Source organism: Apteryx mantelli, chromosome 3 (genome assembly GCF_036417845.1).
Source record: "Apteryx mantelli isolate bAptMan1 chromosome 3, bAptMan1.hap1, whole genome shotgun sequence".
NCBI classification, from domain to species: domain Eukaryota; kingdom Metazoa; phylum Chordata; class Aves; order Apterygiformes; family Apterygidae; genus Apteryx; species Apteryx mantelli.
The window spans coordinates 128,488,443-128,505,646 of NC_089980.1; the positions used below are offsets into that span (position 1 = coordinate 128,488,443).

General features: G+C 36.1%; 1 protein-coding gene across 1 annotated transcript in view; it reads right to left on the reverse strand.

Annotated features, from left to right (window-relative positions):
* Positions 1–17,204, reverse strand: part of WDR35 (WD repeat domain 35) — a 44,503-nt gene that overhangs the window by 3,806 nt on the left and 23,493 nt on the right. The window contains exons 12-24 of the mRNA XM_013955089.2: positions 17,031–17,175; positions 15,713–15,782; positions 14,897–14,950; positions 12,848–12,957; positions 11,038–11,248; positions 10,354–10,434; positions 10,086–10,222; positions 7,154–7,357; positions 5,131–5,277; positions 3,947–4,079; positions 2,954–3,064; positions 1,635–1,799; positions 470–622 (exon numbers count right to left, since the gene is read on the reverse strand). Coding sequence (XP_013810543.1) covers positions 470–622; positions 1,635–1,799; positions 2,954–3,064; positions 3,947–4,079; positions 5,131–5,277; positions 7,154–7,357; positions 10,086–10,222; positions 10,354–10,434; positions 11,038–11,248; positions 12,848–12,957; positions 14,897–14,950; positions 15,713–15,782; positions 17,031–17,175 — 1,721 coding nt within the window. The remainder of the gene's footprint in view (positions 1–469; positions 623–1,634; positions 1,800–2,953; positions 3,065–3,946; positions 4,080–5,130; positions 5,278–7,153; positions 7,358–10,085; positions 10,223–10,353; positions 10,435–11,037; positions 11,249–12,847; positions 12,958–14,896; positions 14,951–15,712; positions 15,783–17,030; positions 17,176–17,204) is intronic.

Sequence of the window (17,204 nt, forward strand, 5' to 3'; positions counted from 1 at the left end):
AAAATTTGAGAGTACTTTAAAAAAAAAAAAAAAAAGTAGTTTCTTCCATTTGCTTCCCCCATATCTGGAGCTATCTCCCTGCTAAATTGTAGCCAACATAGCTTAATTTAATCACAGAATCTCTCTTTGGGATAAATACTTATTCTTAAGTGACAGGAAAGTTAGAGCCTCACAAGTAAAAGTTTGAGTTTCTTAGTATCATTTCTACTCTAACAGTGAAAACATTAAGAAGAACACAAACTTAGGTAGAAGAATATCTAGGTATTAATATGTACAATTAAAATATTTTAAAATAATACTTTAAATGGCATGCTGCCATGAAAGACTTGTTTTAAGGAAAGAAAGACAAGCCTTGTTCTTAGAAAGAAAGGCGTTGTTTAAAAAACTAATAGCCTCACATGAAGATAGGTTTATTTATTCTAAGTAACACGCGCCAATATTTTACAAAATTCAGAAAACAAGACACTACCTCTGAACTTTTTCCTTTAACTTTTCCCCTTTGTGCATTTTGCATTTGTTCATGGCACTGTTCATGGCACTGTTCTATAAGTAAAGCTGATAATACATACAGCTTTTTAACTCGCAATGGCTTTGCTCTTTTCTTTGCCTCTTCATCTGCAATCTTAAGGAAAAAAAATGAATTTATTATAGATTTAAAAAAATTAGAAAAGTCACTTCATTTTCTTGGACAATTACATGCTAGCACAAACTTAGGAAACTATGCTAAAAACAATTCTGCATTTGAATGTCAGAACTGAGACTGTGAACAGAACTACAGATAAAAGTGTCTAAGGTGAAGAATATGTTATTCTGTATTTATTTAGCTAACCAGTAAGCATACAAAGTCAGACTTTTGGGAAAGATAAATCAGTGAAACCATATGTAAATCAATGGACTTACATAAAAGTAAATTTTAAAAGTAGCTGATTTTTAAACAGTCAAGCTTGAGAAAGATACAGGTTTCAATAAAGCCTACTGTTTTTCCCACATGAGAAGAATGGCTTTGGAGTAGCATACATGTCATTTTTACATCAAATATTTACAGTAACATTATATCAGTCTTCTTAAGGACTTTATAAACTACGTACGAAAATCTCTGCAGCCAATACCAAATCTTGCAAAAATCCTTATCTTAACAGTGCACAGCAGTAGTTTCTAATTAAAGGTAGGAATACTGAAAATTTAACTCTGACATGAGCTTCTACTTAATGACATAGTTATTATGCATAGTGTGCATTGGTTTCATCTCCTTTATCTTTAAAAGTCAACAATGTTGACTTTACAAACAAGCTAGTCTTCTGATTTCCTTCACCAGTCAATGGAGGGCAACAGAACCTTTTCTGAGGTGCAGCTCATCTCATTCTGAAGATAAAGTCTCAAAATAAGTTAGATGATTTGTGTCCTGAAAGTATTTCTCTCTCTCCACTGGCTACAGAGGGCATCCAAGATAGCTATGTCAGACAGAGGTACCTAAACTTAGGACTTGTATTCATCTTTCCAGTATCACATGTAATGGCATCTGCTTATTGCCTGGATATTGTTAACACCAAAATAGCCTCAAGAAAATAACATGGAAATAACCATGGTTTTGGACTAGCCCTTATTATCTGAAATAAAAATTAAACCTGCAATACCTTGAACATGAGCTTAGCAGCATCGAAGAAATAATTGGCTTTACGATAAAGTTCTATTGCATCAAGGATTTTATTCTTTTCCAGCAAATGAGTTGCATATCTAGCTAACAAGGATCCAATTTCTTTCATATTATGATCTTTAGCCAGCTCCACAGCTTTATTCCACTAGAAATATAAGCAGACACAAAGATTAACCACACAATTTTTCAAACACATTCTCAGAACAAGCTTTCCATGAATGAACTGCAACATTTATGTGCAATACTTCTTCACTATTTAGAACCCAGCTACTATAAAATTAAAGTAAAAGCAAGAGAATACAAATACTAACATCATTGCCAATCATATAATACAGCAGGCTTGTGCAACAAACGAACCTTGGTCCAAAGCTGCACACAAAGCAGTTTCTTATTAGGTAAAAGCTTTGCAAGATCACTTCATTGCTCTCACGTGGACACATGGCTTTCAATGCATCTGATCTTACTGAAACCCAGGTGCTCAAAAGCATGTCTAAAAGAGGACTTCAGACAATAAGTTCAAGGTATAAACAGTAAAAATTAATTTATCCTTCTACACACCACATTTTTATCTGTGAAGTTTCCTGATCTTCAACAGTTTGGCTACTGTTTGCCCCAGATCACAACAGGTTTGGCAGGACTGAGAAACTTGGTCAAATTTCATACCTACTAGCACTTGAGAAGCACAAACAAGGAAATTGTCCACCTAAAGCCAGCATGAGCCAGCTGTTCAGTCCCCTACATCAAGCTCCTTTGTTCCCCCCTCAGTTTTGTGTTGACACAAGTGTTTTTGTTCCCCAGTCTGACTTACTATTTGCCTGCAGTTCCAGCTGTAAACATACAGATTATTTTTCCAGCTAGACCAATTTTTCTTCCAGCTACATCATGATTCAGCCACAAATACATTTGCATAGAAAGAAGGAGGAGGAATGTTGAAAATGAGCAGCCAGAAGGTCTCCAATCTTCCTCCCATTCCTTCAGGAGGCAGCACTGGCTTCTGTTGACCTGAAGCTAACTACAGCCTACCCCTACAGAGGCCACAAGTCCACATACACCTGTATGCTGAGCATGTTTACCACACACACACAGGTACTGCTGCTGCAGATGCATATAATTGTCCCTCCAGTGGTCTAGCCCTAGTTTCAGATAATTGGTCAAGCATTAAAATATGAATTTTCCAGAAATCGTGAAGAATCATCAGATAATTATCAAGGACTTATATGTAATGGGGCACCACTATAAAAATCTCACTGTTAAATTAGTATTGGAAAGGGTAAAGCAGATTACTTATTGTCATCTTACCTGGTTGAGATGTACACAGGTATCTACCGCATCCTTTGGTCGATTACATTTCAGAAAGGCAGAGACAGCTTGTTCACACATCCCCACTCTTACAAACATATAAGCTATATCCTGCAAAAAGAATCAGCACCATGTTAAATTCACTTCTGGATTTTTGGTACTTTGTGTTACCAACTACAATACTGTCATCCTCTTGTTTAAATTAATCTCAAAAGCTACAGGTGGAGGGTTCTTTGTTTGCTTTACAGATCCTGCGAAGACCACACATTCTGTTGTAAATTTTTAGAACTGCACTCTATTTTCACGTTCTAATTTATGGAATCTACACTGCTTCTGAATTAAAAAATAATGAAAGTCAGAAATTTTTCTTTCAAATCACATCATACTAGAAGGACTGCCCTTATTAGTGCATATTTTATGGAACTTAGCTACCAGGAAGAGGTTAAAAAAGAAGGTGCTATAGCTTGCTTTTCTCAAACACCAGAAAAATGACAGTAAATTACCAATTTTGCTTTTTCCAAGCATTTTGGAGTAATAAGTCATTATCATCTAGTTTTAAATTAGTTATTACTCAGTAGATCACTTCAAGTCATACCACCGACTTTGCCTCCTTTCAGCACTGGAAATATTGCCAAAATATTTTGTTTTCCATTAACATTCCCACTACAACTAACATACAAAAAGAACCTAGCGTGGAGTAGGCCACAAAACAAAAGCAAAAATAAATAAATAAATAAATAAAGTAGCCGTGGAACGTGACAAATAATCAGATCTATCTGGGGAACCTGGCTAATAAAGGAAAGGAAGAATGATGACATAAGAAAATAGGAATAACATTGGACCCTAATATACCTGAGTTACACCATTTTGCCTAAATAAGTAGGTCATACACTGCATTCTTTCTCATTTTTTCTTATCCTTCCCAAGATGGGATACTGTAAATAAGTAGCTCAGCATGAGACAATAAAAAAAATGAAGGTGCTTTTTGCTTACAGGGAGCAATTTATTATTCTCTGGAAGTGAGTTAGCTAGATTTTCCAGTCCTTGGTAATCCTCTAGCATGTAGTAACATTCAGCTAAACGTTCCTGGTTCCGTCCTTGTACATAATATTGTACAGCATTTACCCTAAGAAGAAAAATAAATAAATGTAAATATAGTGCCATCTGATACATAAACACAAATTATAAACTTTTAAATGAATAAGACTTTTGCATCTGTAAATCAGAAATGACATTATTTTAAATAGGTAACTTTGCTTGAGAGCACTTTTGTAGCTAGAATTTCACTGTTTTTATAAAAAGCACTAAAAGCTGTAATGTTCAAAGGTCATGATATTGAAGCAGTAGCAAGATCTGACTAGCATAAGGTTAGGAAGTCAGGGATCTTAAATTGTATTCCTACTTCTGCACAGATCATGGCTGACCACAGACAACAGCTTGTAACTAAACTTTCAGAAAAGGGCTGCCTCCATACTTTAAAGATATATCACCTGATCTTCATTCCAGCTGAAGTCAATGGAGAACACAAGCACCAAGGTCTCCAAATCCATCTCTGAAGTTGCCTAAAGCATCTAAAAATTGAGCTTCTGGCTCATTAAGTCCTTGACTGCACAATGTATTCTGGAGAAGTACCATTGCATGTGTACACTATTCTGAAACTCTTCCCTGGGCATCCAGCTTTGGCTACAGCTGGAGACAGATCTCAGGTCGGACAGACCTGTGGACCTTTTCATATATTTACGTTTTTAAAATTACTAGAAAGTTTGTGGTTAATTTTGAAATTTATCAATGTTTAATATTTCTCTCTCACTTTTTATTTTAACTGTATTTTTTTGTAATACTTTTTATACCCAGCCTAATATATAACTCTTTATACGTATTTTTTTCTGTCCCCTCCACCTTTAGGCAACCAGGCTTCCAGCAAAACTGAGATTTCTGTTTCCTTCATTCTTTAGGTAGTTGATCAACAGCTCTGTTCAAAGGTACAGGCAGTGATGAAAAATGCCACATGAAGCGTATTACCCATAAAAGAGCTGTGCTAAACCTGGTCATTCCAGTCATCCCACCTGTTGCATCCTGGCTTTCCTGATGTCTGTCTCGCTTCATAACAAGTCTTTTCATCGTTTTTATCATTTCCTTTGTATTTGCCTTCTTACCATTCCCTCTGCAGAACGTACCATTTCTGACGGTCTGCAAAATAATCTCCGATAGCATTGTGTGCTTGTTCAAGAAGGGCATCATCAGAATCACCTGAGCCTGTTTTTAACAGCTGCAATACGCGAAACCAGTCTCCCAGTTTTATACGTAGTCCAAGGGCAAGATCTCTAATATAAACAGAAAATATCAGGAAAAAAAAAATCAGAGAAAAAATAAAATAGCTAGCAAAACTCTTGAGAAAAACACATCCAAAAATATTTTCATGTTCATAACCTGTATCACAGCTATCACAATGATCCCTGATACCTTGTGCAATTTAAACAGCATTCTGTAAGACTATACCCAGAGAGCTCAAAGGTTACATATGCCATACATATGCATTTCCCTATTAGCCATACTCCTATGTGAAGCACATTAAATGAGCAGCTGGCGAGGCACGTGGGCTGCTGCTGCTTCATGTTTCCTCTTTTTCTGTATACTGCTCTTTATCTTTCACTATCAACAAGTACAACAGATGGCAGCAGCTGCAAAAGGTTCAAAGCAGAAGGGAGGTATGGGGAAAGGCTGAGGAGCAAGGAATAATACTGAATAAGGATGATACATAATAAAATGCATTTCAGGAACTTCTCTTTCAGATTTAAGATGACTCTGGATGTAGGAGAAAGAATCAATCTTCCCCTTTTATTATTCACACATATGCATGAACCACTGTGAGTCTGTCTGGCACATTTTTTCCCCCTTATAACATGAAATTCTGTATGTGAAAATGCAATAAATTTGCAGATGAATAGAAAAGAAATGTGAGATTTATACATCTTATTTAAAAATGCCCTAAACTTATGCACAAGTTAAGGAATGCAATAGCAAGTCAATACATACAGCTAAATAAGAACATGTATCTAGAATATATTTAAAATTATATTTCAAAACTAAATTTATTCAGCCTAATTTCTGGATGGTCCTTATGCAGATTTTCTAGCGATGAGGAGACAGGAAAAGTCTACCCAAAATTCTCACTCTTGTAGCTGAAGAGTAAGGTGCTCTACTGTTGAAGAAACCTGCCCCAAGAAGTTGGTCTTTGTCTTCTACAATCCTGTAATGGTCAGTTTTCTCTTCAGCCTTGTGGAAGGGACTATGTCCTATCCAGCTGCACTGCAACACTGGTGTTTGAAGTGTTTGCAAGGCAGTCCAGCTCTCCAAAATAGCATATTTCCATGGGCTAATTGTTTGGAAGACATTATTCTATTACAGGTTCTAACATGCATTCCCCCCCACCTCCGGCCTTCCCCCGCTCCTTACTGGGGAAGAGGGAGCTTCTTCATTCTTACAGCTTAAAAGAAACCATTTTTTCTCCAGCATTCCCAATTTTCTTTCTTTCATGACTCCATTAATCAATGCTTATAAATTTCACATGTGCAGAAATGATTCGGGCTTCTCCATGTTTGACCACCACCTACAGGCTATGTTGTTCAATTGCTACCTCTTACTGAAAAAGGATGATCAAAAATAGAGACAGCTAACTACTTGCCATTAATTTATATTTTCAGTAATATTGTCATTTTGCTTTGTTTTTATTCCTGAGCAAAAATTTCCATTGAGTTGTCCACAATTTCATCCAGGGTCCTTTCTGTCTTTCCAGAGATTACAGTTAATTAAGAACTCTGTTATTTGTATATGTAATTTAAAAGGATATGTATATGGCAAATGGCTAACTAAGACCAACAGTACATAAATTAAACTTTAGTTTAAAATTGCCTGTATTTTTGGAATCCCAATTGAAATATCTACAAAATATTTGCTGAAAACATCTATAAAACATAGTACTACCTAGAGCAGGTGAGGCAAGCAGACATGTTTCCAGACATGCTAATTTACATATAGGACTGGTTATCCACTGATATAACAAAATTCTCTTCATCTGATCCAGAAACTGGTGAAGAGTCTTCAGTGCTAAAACACCCATTCTTTTATTAGGTCAAGCATTTATATTTTTCAGGCATTTTTTCCTTATTTGCTGCTGAGATGACGACTACATGCAATTACCTTCTGTCCATATCCAAATACATTCTTTCAGCTTCTTCAAATCTGCCAAAATAGGCTGCCACTTCTGCTTGCTTCAATGACTCATTCTGCAGGTTGCCTAGACGCTTCACAAATTTAATACCTTGATAATCTTTGCAGCGCACAAAAGCTTGCTCAGCAGTCTGCAGATCTAGCTTCTGAAGAGCAGCTTCAGCCAGGAGACGCCTGTGTGAAAACCACAAGTGTAATAGATAGAAAAGCAGCTTTAAAAAGAAATTAAATGAGAATTCACTTAAATTAGCCATTATGTAAAGACAACATTCAAGCTAGTGCTATTGCAATAGCAAATGGCATTGTTTATTAACTAATCTGAATTCAGTTGCATGATTGTCACAACTATGTTCTCTGATATATCCAGTACTTGTTCAAGGGAAGATGTTCAAATGATTGCTAATATTCTTTTGCTCAGCTGTTCAAATCCGCACTGGGTTGGTAGGAATGGCATTGCAGATCTTAGTTGGCCTATGGGAAGTGTGTGGGTTGTCTCAACACAGTTCCATTTAGATATTTCTCCCTATGCATCAATCATAGCTTTAAAACTTAATGGCAGCCTCAGACTGAAGGCCTCCAACTAAATTGGCCATGAATAACAAACTATACTTCTCACCCATCTGGATGTTCCCTGCGCAGTTAGCAGAGCAGTTTGGGAAACCTTGTTCTGCTACTGCCCAGGTGATTGAGTTCTGCAAATAAACAGAGAATTTTTGCCTCCAGGCCAACCTGTGTCTATCAGGTGCCTGAATGAGCTCTAGAGTTTTCTGCAGAAATAAGGCTAGGTAAATTTAGAGTGGTCACTTGACATGCTGACTCAAAGTCAATCCACTGACAAAAGCAGTAATATACTACCGCTGTATTCAGTGATGCAAGTCATGCTTGGGCAGTATCCACTCAGTATTTCTGCATCAATTTGACCAGATTAATATCACTTCAACTCAAGTGCCCATCACTGACATCAATGAAACCAAGAGAAAAACTATATGGCAAATGTAATGAATCTGCTACACACTACATCCTGTTTACAGAGCTCTAGCAATAAGGTCACTGTCGTGTTCTGACCTAGAATGTATTTGCTGTATATCCAGCATTTTGGTTGCATCTGTTCTGTGTAAACATGTGGCATACCATAAGTTTCTTGTATAATCAAAATTAAGTCGATGGCAATTTTGGAGTAAGGTGAACAGTATTTGACCTAGACTTTGTGATTTTACTACATAAAACTTTTACTGAGACACAGACTGTCACAAAACTAATAGTCATTTTATATTTAAATAAGTGGATGGTACTAGCAAAAACCAGAAACTTCAAAATGCCAAAAGTCTTCAGCTAATTCAAGACCTTAGTAAAAACAAAAACTCACAAAACTTTAAAACTTTACCCTACACACTTAAACCAAAATGATTACTAATACTATTACAGAAGCTTTCAACATGTAGTTATCAAATCCTATTTAAGAATGTAAATTCTGAAAGACAAAGACAAAAGCACAAACGGATGGCAAGGAATGTTTTCATAGGACTAACTTTAAAGCTAGTCTTCTTGGCTGGTCTTTCAGCAATTCTAAACTCCCCTCTGAACTGTTAGAATTAACACAGAATTCTCAAATCCCACTTGGTGCAAGCCAAATCTCCAATGCCAAATCTCCAATGCTAATAATTAAATCAGTCTTCTTTAAAACAGAGCCAAAAATGACTAGAGAAATGCACAGATAGAGTAACAATCTCCAGAGAGTTAAAGAGAATTGGCAGCATTCCACAAGTCTCTTGTCAATGAGGATTTAAGTCTTGGATACTGACTTTTCATTAAGTTATCTACTACCGTGATTACTCTTTCAGCCCTTAAGACGCAGGCCACTGAATAGATTTCCAGAATGCCTGTTTTCAGAGTTGTTTTTCTACCTCTTACACTGTTTGCTATGCAGGATTTTCAGATTTAGTTTAACAGCTGAGGCAGTGTTTAGTTTAAACACGCCTAAGTCTCCTTTTCTCAGATTATTTCCTTCTGCCTGGTCATATCAAAACATGACTGATGTACACTCTCCTTATCACTTCTCTCCTTTATGGCCCGTCCTAAAAGGTTAATCGATTCCCACTGCTCTTATCTTATTAAGATTCTAATGTATCCCCCTTACTAGGCTTTAGGCTTTTTGTCATGAAGGTTCAATTTAACTCTTAACCCCCCCCCCCCCCAAAAAAAATTTTTTTTAATTTAAGCTAATTTAAAATTGGTTACATTCTTTCTGCCAGTTCTTTCATTTGTTTAGACTTCACCCCTAAAAGCAGGAGCACTGTGTTTTTGTGTTTATGCAGCATGGAGCAGAACAGTGCCTTGAGACTGTACCCTACACCCATTACTGTAACACACACAGTGTTCCTTTTATTGTAGGTACCAAAACATTTGTAAAATCCTGGAGTTTAATTTTTAACAATAGCCCACTCTTTGGGGGTGTTGCCAATAGCTCACAGTCTTGGAAACCAAAACACCACCAGCTAGAAACCATCCAAATATGCTAACCGCAAAACTGCCAGGGAGATGGACTAGCAAGTGACTATGAGGTTCTTCTTAGGCTTTACATCAACACTGAAATACCCCTTTTGGAGGGTATTCAAGTTTTGATATGCTGACATATTCTCATGTAGAACAGCAGCTCTTCAAATTGCAGCTGAACACTTAAAAAAAAAAAAAAAGAAAGAAAGAAAAAAAAATTACCCTCTCAGCAGATCTGCTGCATGCTGGTCCAGACTGGGATGGGGGGAAGGAGTGGAAGGTGTGCTGCGTGGGTTTTTTGGGTTTTTTTTTGTTTTTTAACTTGAATAACTAGCTCTGTCTAGGAAGGAAAAGACTATGAGAGAACACAAATTTAAACCAAGGAAGTTGTTGGATAAAGAGGTTTTACCAAAGTCTGGGATGTGGATTATCTTCTATGAACTGGGAAGATTCTTCAATCCCAACTTCTTCAATCAGTGCTCGACTGTCTCGTAATGACCGAATCTCAAAATTGATGATGTAATCTTTGTTAGGATGTTCAGGATTCTAACATAATAGATAAAGAGACATTTTATTCTATGCCACCTTTATTTTCATTCTTAAAGATATCTATTGCTCAAATCATTAAGAAAAACACCAAGTTTTCCTATAAAACAAACAAATTTAATTATACTTACCTTTAATATTTCATCCAGAAGAACAGATTTGATTTCTAAATCTTCAAAGCTGCAAATATATCCAGAAGTTTGAATAGGTTCCTTGAAGTAAATAAGGTTAAAAGGGAATAAACAATTTTCAAACTGATTAAATGCTAAACAAATCCATTCAGTAAACATAAACAGATTTTCTTCTTCTCCAGACTAGGATTTGATCATATTTCCAACAGGAAACAAATACTAAAATCATTAACACTATTGACAATGCCATAAACACAGACATAATTAAAATCCTCATGTTTGTCATAACTACATTATGAGAAAAAAATAATAATAAAAAAAATCAAGGAACATCTCAATATTTGGATTTAACCGAACTGTATTTTACAAATAACTTTATTAAAATTGTATTTATTATTTTTCTAAGCGTACAAAGAATGCTCTTGAAAATATCTCATACAAATAAGAAAAATAAGACAGAATTTTTATTTTTCCAGTACTGATAGTTCATTTTATAGTTCACTTGTTCCTAAAAAACACTCCCACATTAGAGCTGACTAGGTTTTGAGATTTCCAGAAGTAAGTTTATTTAAATAAACACTTGACTGATTAAATTGTAAGCACAAGAATAATACTATTGAATATAGAGCCATGAATTTACAAGTGAATTTGTAGAATGGATAAAATACCTATGCTCATTTTTACCTCAGGATCCAAGTTTCTGAAAACATACATTCTTGTTTTCTCCATCACTGCAAATAAATCTGGATTATCTTTGGCCCATTTCATATCCCAGACATCTTTGCGTTCCAACTTCAGCTGCTCACCTATCACTTGCTGTCCTGTACTGTCTATTAGCCGTGTATCCAGGTCAAAGAAGGTCAAAACACCTGAAAGGTCTATGATAGCAACACGACTACAGAAAAACAAAGGAAGAAAAAACAGGACAGGTAAATAGTGCTATTTAAAGCTGTAATTCTGAAATAATTCCCTGAACTGGCATACTCAGGCCAAATTTTTCTCTAATCTAATACCAGTATAATTTGGGGGACTCAGACACACACATGTGATTATCATTCATTTGTACAGCCGAGTGAGATTAGAGGCATGGAAAAAAGATATTCTCAAATAGATATTTTTCCATCTGCTCCTATAGCATCCGGCCCTGTAAGGTTCTGAAATGGGCCCATTTTTCATCGAGCATTTTGAAGATACTTAGGACTTCAAAGAACAAGCTGAGTAAATTGTAGTTTCTGCCCCCTGACTAAACTGTTCTCCTGACAGAGCCTAAAATTAAGAATCAAACACAATTATTTTTTCATTATTTAATAAGAGGCAATGAAGCAGACTGCTAAACTAAAAAGACAGTGAAGCGATTTGGGGTATGAATGTATGAAGCAGAATTTCTGTTCTTTTTACAAAGGATATTCTTTGATTTTTTTCCAGACAATATAAAGTATTCAAAGGTTAATTGGATTATACTTTAAGTCATTTAAAATATATGAAAAATATGATTTCTATAGGTTTATTCAAAGTAGGTTAAATTTGAAAATTTCCAGTTACATAGTACTAACTGAATCATTATAGTAGCCTGTATTTACTGTCAGTAATTTACTACAAAGCCATTTTAAAAACATTTTTATAAATACTGAAAGGTATTTTGACACCCTTAAGTCCTATCAAAATGTCAAAAGCAATTTAGAAAGTTTACATCAAAAAACTTGTGGATCTGAGCCTTTTTCACTAGCACAAAATCATTTAGGAAGGTAACAGCTTGGGCTCAAAACCAGACTAATGCAGTTTTGACTGAATCATGATGTCTATTAAGTGAAGCAATTTGATTTCAATATATACCTAAAGAGGTGAGCAATCTACATATACATTAGGAAATCTGCTTGAAATTATAAAGTTATTTTGAAGTTAAGATTACTGTCTTACAAATGTTCTTTTGACAGTTTATTTTTTGCCCTTTCTGCCAAGACACTTGCGCACTCTTGCAAACAACTGGCTGTTAATGTTTGACTGCTAAGTAGGAAACAGCTTTGGCATTGGCACAGCCGAAGCTCAGGAAAACCAGTCTTGCTAGGAGCTTTGCCACAAGCTACAGGTTGAAACAGTGGAAAATTAACACGAGATGAACAAGATACCCAGGCATTCCAAGCACGCAGAAAGAGAAAGAAACCCCAGAGACAAAGTTTCAGGTTATAGGACTATTTTCATCAATTCACAATCATAGGAAACTCATGCTTGGTTTATCTGATAAATCAAAAGTACTTTCATGCATCTGTTTCCTCGAACCTCTTACACACACCCTTACACTAACACAATCTCTCACAGCAGTCTGATGACTGCCCAGATGTAATAATTAAGTGGTTAAGCAGCCATTAATAATTAATATAAAATACCTATTAATTTTATTGAAGTAAAATTAGTACATAATTATTAGTATTCGCACTGATTATAGTGGTTTATTTCAGAATCAGGTAGCTGGGCTAGAAGCAGAGCTGTAACATACCTGGAGTTGCAGTTCAAGGACAGCTGATATGCCCGACAGTTGAGGGTATACTTCTGAACTATGCCAACGCTAGGAAGGCTGTATCTCTGAATAGTGCCAGATTCTCTGCCCTAGAGAAAAGCAGTGCTTGCTTATTGAGACAGCTTTCCTACCAATAAACTGCTTAACAAGCTTTTCTTTAGGTGTTGTACTAGGCTAAATGATTTTTGCATAAGCGACAAACCAGAAGTGGCAAGAGGGAATAGCATCCCACTAGCAGTTCTGAATTCTGCTACTTAAACAAGAGTTTCTTAAGATACTATGATTTACAGATCTGCTTTAATAAGGAATGTTAAAACCTACAGCCATAGTCCAGATACAGCCCACGGAACAGTTTCAGCAGCCTGCAGACTTCCAGTGAGTCTTCAGACATAGCCGACACCCCCAAAAAAGGGGAACAGTGACGTGATCCCTGTCCCGTGCTGGTAAATCCACTCAAACCGTGCCGCAACAGTACCAGCTGTCTGAAAGCAGCACAACGGTGTTCATATAGTGCTGTCTGCACGCTAACAAGTCTCACTAATTACTTCAAGACCTGTGCTAGCCTGTAAAGTAAGCGCTGGTTATTCAAAGGCTTGAGTAACAGCAAACAAATTTAAAGTACCAATATGTTTTATCTTTACAGAAATCTCTATTTTAGTAACTTTTGTTGAATGACACATCCATGACCTGTTTCAAGACACTGTATCAGGCCCACAGTCTAAACTGAGGTTGACATCCCTGGACTGGAATGGTCACTGCCACTACTTTCTCATAGTGTTTATCATTGGTAGACTAAGGAACAGCATATTTTACCTGCTATTTAACCTTTAACTCTTATGTTGGTACTTAGTCAATATTTAACTTTAAAATAATTCAAACTTTATTCTTTGTGGTTTTACACCACCCCCCCGAGTTACCTCTTTCTACAATCCTCATATTTCACCTTAACTTTTTTGACATATGTCCAGCCTACAAACTGAAAAGCATATTTGGACAGAAACATTAGAAAATCTGATCACTGTAATACCCATTCATCTTCAGCATATTTCTCCAGATCTGGTCTCATAGGCATTTCCTCTCATTCCCTGCATTTTACTAAAGTCACTGCTTAACTACCCTGTCACCACTTAATTACCCTCCTCATTACTTTTTCTTGCTCTATTCTTCAGGCATGAACAAATCCCCAAAGTCACTTACTAACTCTTACACTTTCTTCATTCATATTCTTTCCAGTGACCCATTGCTTTTATAAAAAACAATAAAAGGATATAACAAACAAAAAAAATCAGAACAGCAACATGGAAAATGTCAAGAGTTATTAGGGAGATGGGTAAGATGAAGAAATAATTATTTTTCTATCCTTGCTCTGCTAAGTTAGTTTGCTTTAAAGCCCACCTGTATGTCTGTTCATATAATGAGAATACTTTTCCAGGCTGAAAAAAAAATGCACCAGCTATATGGCATGATACAAAGGCATAATATAGAAATGTAATATTACCTATCATCATATACAATACCTATACATATATTTACATATACATTAATATGTAAACAGACAAACTTTGTAAATCTTTGGGCATTTACATAAAGTCTAGAAGAGACTTCCCAGAACTCAAAATATAGAATTAAGTCCTGACCTGGACTTCATCCTGAGAGAGGTGAATCAAGACCTACCTGTAATTACTAACTCAGGGAACTAGTCTGTACTTAAATTGTAAGCACTTACTGAATTATTTGTCCTAAAGAAAAAATCCATGTTAATGGAAGGACCTGTGAGGTTGCCTTTGAAGACCTCTAGAAAGAGATCTTGTCTGCAAAGGCTACAGAAGGAATTTAGGTACTTCAGTGAGGTGGACTGCTTCACCTAAAATCCAGGTACAAGTCCAATATCTAAATTAAACAAACCAGCTCCCAACCTAAATTCAGAAAAGCTTTTGAAATTATGACTGTTAATATATACACTGCAGAAGAATCTCCTGCCTGCAAGTGCCAGAGGTAGTCAGAAGTTATTTTAATCCTATAACTTACCACAAGTAGTATCTTATCAGATGCTGTTATTGCACAAATTGGATCTCTTGTTCCCTGAAAGCATACAAGCAGTACCAGCACCAGTGTTAATACAACAATAGGGACGTACTGCTATAGAAAAATAGTGTTTTCTTTAAATATACATGAATGATGCCAAATATCCACAGGGAAGGGGGCTATCAAACCTTACTAAAATACAATAACTGAATGGCTTATGATATTGATATCTTTTATTATGGTAAACATGACAACATCATTAACAGCTTCCTTTCTTCCTCTGCTCCTTCTCCAGAAAAATAACAAAATCAAAACGTAACAGGTGTTTAACAGAAAACACAAAAAAAGCAAACATCCCTGATCTGACAGGCCTGTAATTAATTTCAGGCATATTGCTAAGTACCAAAGCATACAATAAAATAAATAAATAAATAAATAAATAAATGGAAGTGAAAAGGCCAAAAGCACTAGAAAAGATTACAAGGTTTCAGTTTCAACAAGCTTATACCTCGTTGAAGGAGGGGAGCTGCCTGTCACTAACACACAGCAGGGGTCCGTAAACTCTCTAGAGTACAGCATATACTTTTTCTATGTTCCATACAGTTTGGTGAATATTTCCAGCACAATATAATGATAACAACAGTACTAATGAGAAGGAACTAAAAATAACACTTCTATATATGAGGTAGAAATAAAAAAGCAGTTTACATAAAATGACCACTCTTACTAATGAAATCTATTCAGCTGAATAAAGTAATGCTAACTATTCTTTCAAGCTACCAGTGGAACCATAATAATCTAGTTAAAACCACTGCTCACTTCAATAGCTGTGATGTAATCAAGGCGTTCCTCTGCAGATCCCAAAGGGGTATCATCAATATGATAAAGCCTGCAGAAAAGAAAAGCAAAAATCTTTTGGAGAGAGTACAGGTATCTTAAATCTGGGAGAAGAAAGTGCTTCAACCTGAAGAAAGTATAAAGCCAAACCTTTAAGTACCAAAAGTATCCTCTTTATACCCATTTAAAGCAGGGTTATGAAAGATATGGTACCTGCTTTCACTTTTACAGCCCTTGATGGTCTATTCCCATATGACCTAAGACCTATAGTCTTTCACTGTGCAACCAGAAGTTACTGCAAGCCTTCAATCATCCCAATAGCCTCCTTTCAAACATATGCTTCCTTATTTTCTCAGGCTCTTTTACATACTTGGGAAGAACTTCACCTTTACATCCAGAAAAAACTTATGCATTACTGTATTCAAAACTATCCTAACTCCTATTCTGCTTTAAAGAGTGGCAATGGAAAAGATTCAGATTGCTCAAATCACAGCTTGTGCTGAATTATAACCATTTACTGTTTCAGTATTTCTACCATAGTTGCAATCTGGTCCAAGGCTAAGACTTTCAGGTACCAGAACAAAGTAAGTAATTACACCATGTCCAAATAATTACTCATTAATGTGGAAATATGGTGACAAGAGCTGGTAGATTTTAAGAAATATACAATAGCACCTCTACAGAAGAAAATATATAAAAAAGGAAAAGAAAATCATAACAAATTTGCAAGCCTGTGGAGATGACAGGAAAGTTAATGTCACTAATGAGCATGTCAGAAGGAAATATTTTGGAGGGAAGGTGATGTTGACTTTGATTTGTTTAGTTTGAGAGGACAACAGGCCATACAGGATTAGGGGTCAAAGATGCCAGCAGACACAAGCATATTTGGAGAAGTGGTGGCTGGACAGAATATGCCCTAAAAATCATTGTCACATAAGTAGCAGTTAAAATCACTAGAGTGAATATTGTGGCCTAAAAACTGAGGGTACAGAGGAGAAAAGGAAAAAAAAAAAAGAAAAAAAAAGCATCAGACATACAGCTCCGCAGCATGAAGCCAGCAGATGGAGACACTAAACAGGAAGTAATCTGGAGAAGTATGCTTTAAGAGATTTGGATAGCGACCACACATTTGTCATGAAAAACTATTCTCTGGCATTTAATAGGGCTGCAAGTCAAAAAATTCAAGCAGAAAAATTATAATAAGAGAGGAGTTCATATTTTAGGCAAAGGAGAATTCAGCCCTATCAACAACCTATCAATTGAGCTAATGGAAGAAAAATGACAAAGTCTGAAGACAAACCTTTCCCTGCCTTCTTTTCTGGTCCGTGCTAGCTGATTAATTTCCATTGCTGTGAGCTTCTTTGCAACACGATACTGCCAGATGTAAAATGCCTCTTTTGAAGCTGCTATCACATGTGTTTTGGTCATTGTGACAAACAGCGGTCCTGTTATGAAACCCAAATGGTTGTCAAAT